Consider the following 5,561-nt stretch of genomic DNA (forward strand, 5'->3'; position numbering starts at 1 on the left):
CTGCAAAACATCTAAATGGCACCAGACAGCTTATGACACAAGGTCCCACTCAGTGTAGGCTGGGAATGTGAATTCTGAGTGGGCACTTACTGTCAGGTAAGGTTTTATTCCCTTAGGCCAAGTCCGAGAGCAGCCAAGGTGCGGCATGGTATGATTACAGGGGCAATGCACAAGACCTGCTCTGCAGATCAAATTTCTGGAGACTCTGGTGGACACTCCATGTTACAGGCTCCAAAAATTCAATTTCATCAGATTTTTCAAAGAATGTTAAGATCAAATGAACTAATTCATACTTGTTAAACTCACAAAACATTGAAGTGTAAAACAGATACTGTATAAGAAATAAAACTGCTCAAGAGATGAGAAACTTTATGTTTTTAAGCCAGCACATCTCTCCCTGTAAGACTATCTGAGAACTCGAATTAAAATAGAAACCTGGTATGTAAAGAAGAACTAGATCTGGAGGAATGGACCATGTGGCCTTAATGGCCAAAATCACTGAGCTATGACAGCCTGAGAACCCCAACTACACGGCAAAGACAGAGTTATTCAGAAGCCTCTGATTTGCTGGTAAGTTCTGGATATACACAACATCTATAGACATAGGACATTGCTTTAGGAATCATTGACTACACAAAAATGTCCTTCATTTTATTAAGTTTCATGAGATTTTTAGTCTGTTCTTTATGCTTTTGACTGATACACAACCTGGCTTTTAGATAAGTGGTTTTATAGTTGAATCCCACAGTGTAGGCTTAAAATTAGAGACATGATACATATTATGATCTGCCTGTATTGACATAAGCAAGCCATCGGAAATCAAACATGTGTTTTCTGCCTTCAGTATTCCTAGAGATAAAAAAGAGAGATTGAAATGGAAGCATCCAACCAATCCAGTGTGACAGAGTTTGTCTTGCTGGGCCTCTCTGCCCACCCCAAACTAGAGAAAACGTTCTTTGTGCTCATCCTGTCCATGTACCTGGTGATCCTGCTGGGCAATGGGGTCCTCATCCTGGTGACTGTGTCTGACTCTCACTTGCACACGCCCATGTATTTCTTCCTGGGGAACCTCTCCTTCCTGGACATCTGCTACACAACCTCCTCAGTCCCCCTGGTCCTGGATGGCTTCCTGACCCCCAGGAAAACTATCCCCTTCTCAGCCTGTGCCATACAGATGTTCCTCTCTTTTGCCATGGGAGCCACAGAGTGTGTGCTTCTGGGCATGATGGCATTTGATCGCTACATGGCCATCTGCAACCCACTGAGATACTCCATGGTCATGAGAAAGACTGTCTATGTGTCCATGGCTGCCAGCTCCTGGCTGGCTGGTGGAGCTAACTCCTTGGTACAGATCTCTCTTGCAGTACAGTTACCCTTCTGTGGGGACAACGTCATCAACCACTTCATCTGTGAGATCCTGGCTGTCCTGAAGTTGGCCTGTGCTGACATCTCCATCAATGTGGTCAGTATGGGGGTGGCCAATGTGATCTTCCTGGGGGTCCCAGTTCTGTTCATCTTTGTCTCCTACATCTTCATCCTCACCACCATCCTGAGGATCCCCTCAGTTGAGGGGAGGAAAAAGGCCTTCTCTACCTGCTCTGCCCACCTCACTGTGGTGGTCATCTTCTATGGGACTATTCTTTTCATGTATGGGAAGCCCAAATCCAAGGACCCCCTGGGGGCAGACAAACAGGAACTTGCAGACAAACTCATCTCCCTCTTCTATGGACTTCTGACCCCCATGCTCAACCCCATCATTTACAGCCTCAGGAACAAGGATGTTAAGGCTGCTGTGAAGAATCTCATGGTTCAGAAACACTCCATTCAGTGATCATGGGATGTGTCCCATGAGATGATCTGCACACACTGATGACTGTCACTTGGAAATCTCAATACGAAGTAATGCCAGGTGAGGGGCAAACTCAGTTTAGAGCCATGCTACCCACGATGTGGTCCATGGAGCATCAGCATGAGCAACACCTGGGAGCTTTTTGGGCATGTAGAATCTTGAGGCCCATTCCAGACCTACTGAGTTAGAATCTACACTTTAACAAGATTCCCCAGGTAATTCATATGCATAGCACACATTGGGAAGTATTAGTTAGGAGTGTACAGTGGGGGGCTACCCTAGTGGTCTAGTGGTTAAGAATCCACCTGCCAGTACAGGGGACACTGATTCAACCCCTGATCCAGGAACTAGAATCCCACATGTGGCAGAGCAACTAAGCCTGCTCACTGCAACTAGACAGCTCTCACACTACACTGAAAGATCCCGCACGATGCAACAAAGATCTCACATGCTGCAACTAAGGCCTGACATGGCCAAATAAACAAATCAGATATCTCTCTCTATATAGAGTATACAGTGGACGTGCGGTGTTCCTTCAGACCCGACTCTCACCTACCTCGGGCTGAAGCTCTCATAGCCTCAGCTGCTCAGAGTGTTGACAGTGCGTCCCTCTGCTGGCCTGCCCTTGGTCCAAGACAGTTGCCTCACCCAAAGTCACATTCCCTTCCCAGAGGCAGCACACATCTACTGATGAGTCATTGTCAATATAGAGTCCTGATCTTCCTTGCTTCCAATGGGGATGACTCTAAAGAGCCATCTCAGCCTGAGAGCTTCCTCATGAGGGAGTTCTTCCTCTGCTCAGCCCTGCTTCCTTCCCCACCCCCTACTCCACAGGCGTTGATCTTAGCAGCACTCCCCAGTCAGCATCCTGCATGAAAATCTCCCCACCAGAGCCCACTTCCTGGGAGACCCAACCTGGGACAGAGAATGATGGTCAGTCTCAGCACTGACACATGAACCTCGTGTGGGGTTCCCAGAGCACATTCTTCTCAAGTGTTTCCTGCAGCCTGACTCCCAAGGAAAGTAACTTAACAAATTCCTTTTGTTCAGACAAAAAAAATTATCCCCTAAAAACAGCTTGCTAAATTCAATTCTCTTACTTTTCAGTTCTATAAATGGAACTTCATTTGTATTTACCGTATGAGTATCTTTACTCCAACTCAGAGAACTGGCAGGGCTGTGTTACACCCTGGGCATATGAGTGTGGTATCAGGTCTACGAGGTTTTATCTGAGGACAAAGATGTTTGATGTCTGGAAAATACGTTGGCTCTTAACTACAAACAAAATAAATTAAATTAAAAACTCTTAAAAATCTCTTGATAATTGTATATTTACATGCCTACAAAGGGGAACATATGTCAACCACAGTAATGGGTAAATTTCTGTATTCATGTGCCATATGTTAAAACAATTGGTACTTAGGTACTTCTACAGGAACTCCTGGGCTTTCATGATTATTGTTGAGAAGACATAGAATTACAAATTAAATAAGTCACTTGTAAGTCAAATAGTTTTAATAACAGAAGTAGAAAAATTATTTCAGATTTACCACAAGATCATACTTAAAATGAGATATAGGTACATTTTGACGTGATGTGGGGTGGGAACTCTGAGTCCCCAGGCTTGTGACAGCCTTCAGATGGACCTGATAGTTACAGATATATTGGGTTGTAGTGCCTAAAATTTAATTAGCACACAGGTGCTCAATAAGACACACAGACTTCGCTTGCCAATTAACTTTCAACTTTCCTTTGCCCACCTTCACCTCTTGTGCTCAGAGAGATGTGGGACATGTGGCTGGTAGACTTCTTTGCGAGGTCCAAGATGGGGACACTTTTCCCTAAGAGATAACCCTAACCATGCCAGCCTGTACCCGTGGGTGGTAGAGATCCCCAAGCAGGGGCTCTAGGGCTCCTTCTTCTCAGTCCTTATGGAAATGAAAGCATGGATGGAGTGGGCTGAATCCACACTCTAAGATGAGACCTCTGCATTTCCCGTGTACTAACAGGGACTATGATGCCTGCAGGGTGACAAGGATATAGAAAGAACTCAGACTGCAACTTCCTTCATCTTACCAATAAGTATTAGTACTTAGGATCTTTTTATTAGCAAATTATCCTGCTGCTGCTGCTGCTAAGTCGCTTCAGTCGTGTCCGACTCTGTGCGACCCCATAGACGGGCAGCCCACCAGGCTTCCCCGTCCCTGGGATTCTCCAGGCAAGAACACTGGAGTGGGTTGCCATTTCCTTCTCCAATGCATGAAAGTGAAAAGTGAAAAGTGAAAGTGAAGTCGCTCAGTCATGTCCAACTCTTCGCGACCCCATGGACTGCAGCCTACCAGGCTCCTCTGTCCATGGGATTTTCCAGGCAAGAGTGCTGGAGTGGGGTGCCATTGCCTTCTCCAAGCAAATTATCCTACTTCTCTTTAAAACAAATATTTTTTTTTTCTTCTTCTTCTCTTGTTCCCCAAGTGTGCTTACATCTGACTTTCGGTTAAACAAATCAGCAGTTAGTTTTTATATTTTCAGAACTGCACTCACCACTAATCAAGGTCAGGTATTCCCCAAGAACATGGCTCTCACGAGGCTACCCTTGCAGGTGCCTGTGACTCAGCACCCCCTTTTCAGATTCTTTTTTTTTTCAATTGAAGTATAGTTGGTATTCAAGGTTGTGTTAGTTTCTGATATTCAGCAGAATGACCAGTTATATACACACACACACACTAAGATCAGCCTTCACCAGTTGCTTTTGATAGAGATTAGGCTTCAATCCAGAGAAGGCAATGGCACCCTACTCCAGTACTCTTGCCTGGAAAATCCTATGGATGGAGGAGCCTGGTGGGCTGTGGTCCATGGGGTCGCTAAGAGTCGGATATGACTGAGTGACTTCACTTTCACTTTTCACTTTCATGCATTGGAGAAGGAAATGGCAACCCACCCCAGTGTTCTTGCCTGGAGAATCCCAGGGACGGGGGAGCCTGGTGAGCTTCTGTCTATGGGGTCACACAGAGTCAGACACTACTGAAGCGACTTAGCAGCAGCAGGCTTCAATCCAAAGCTCCTCACCTCCTCCCAGCCTTCCCCCTCACCCACTTCTAAGGGAAACACACCATCCTCAGGCCTACTGAGCAGGCTCGGTTAAGTCCCATACCACCTGACTCACCTCACTGTCCCCCGGTGAGATTACCTGAAAGATTCCATGTTCCTAACCACCAGAGATCTCCAACTATCCAGAAGCCAGTTACCTGCCTGGCCTGTGACTCCGGAGCAACTTCCACCTACGGCATGACCCTGTTGCTCTTTCACCAACCCCAGAGCTCTCTTCGCCCTTCATGTCCTCTGCTTTAGCCTGTAATCCTCAGCTCAGTATGTCCTCTGCCTTAGCCTGTAATCCTCAGTATGATGCTGAGGGACTGCAGGGAGGGCCAGCACCTCTGAGCAGAGGGATGACCACCTTTAGCCTTGCAGAGACAAGGGCGGAGCCCCTTTAACAGATACCATTGTGGACAAAGCACAATCAGACCTTAGTTCTCTCCTCCCAGGCGGAGAAGGCAATGACAACCCACTCCAGTACTCTTGCCTGGAAAATCCCATGGACAGAAGAGCCTAGTAGGCTGCAGTCCATGGGGTTACGAAGAGTCGGATACGACTGAGCGACTTCCCTTTCACTTTTTACTTTCATGCATAGGAGAAGGAAACAGCAACCCACTCC

The 5,561-nt window shown here is 46.4% G+C and overlaps 1 protein-coding gene across 1 annotated transcript; it reads left to right on the forward strand.

The window, feature by feature from the left end:
• Positions 1-874: 874 nt before the first annotated feature.
• LOC138434549 (olfactory receptor 13C7-like) lies at positions 875-1,831 on the forward strand. The gene has a single exon (XM_069579367.1). The coding sequence runs from the start codon at positions 875-877 to the stop codon at positions 1,829-1,831; it is 957 nt and encodes a 318-aa protein (XP_069435468.1).
• The last annotated feature ends 3,730 nt before the right edge of the window (positions 1,832-5,561 follow it).

This window comes from Ovis canadensis, chromosome 2, assembly GCF_042477335.2.
Source record: "Ovis canadensis isolate MfBH-ARS-UI-01 breed Bighorn chromosome 2, ARS-UI_OviCan_v2, whole genome shotgun sequence".
Taxonomy (NCBI): domain Eukaryota; kingdom Metazoa; phylum Chordata; class Mammalia; order Artiodactyla; family Bovidae; genus Ovis; species Ovis canadensis.

What these genes read in the sequence shown, in the direction of transcription:
- LOC138434549 (XM_069579367.1), top strand. Translation starts at nt 875, where the DNA reads ATGGAAGCATCCAACCAATCCAGTGTGACAGAGTTTGTCTTGCTGGGC.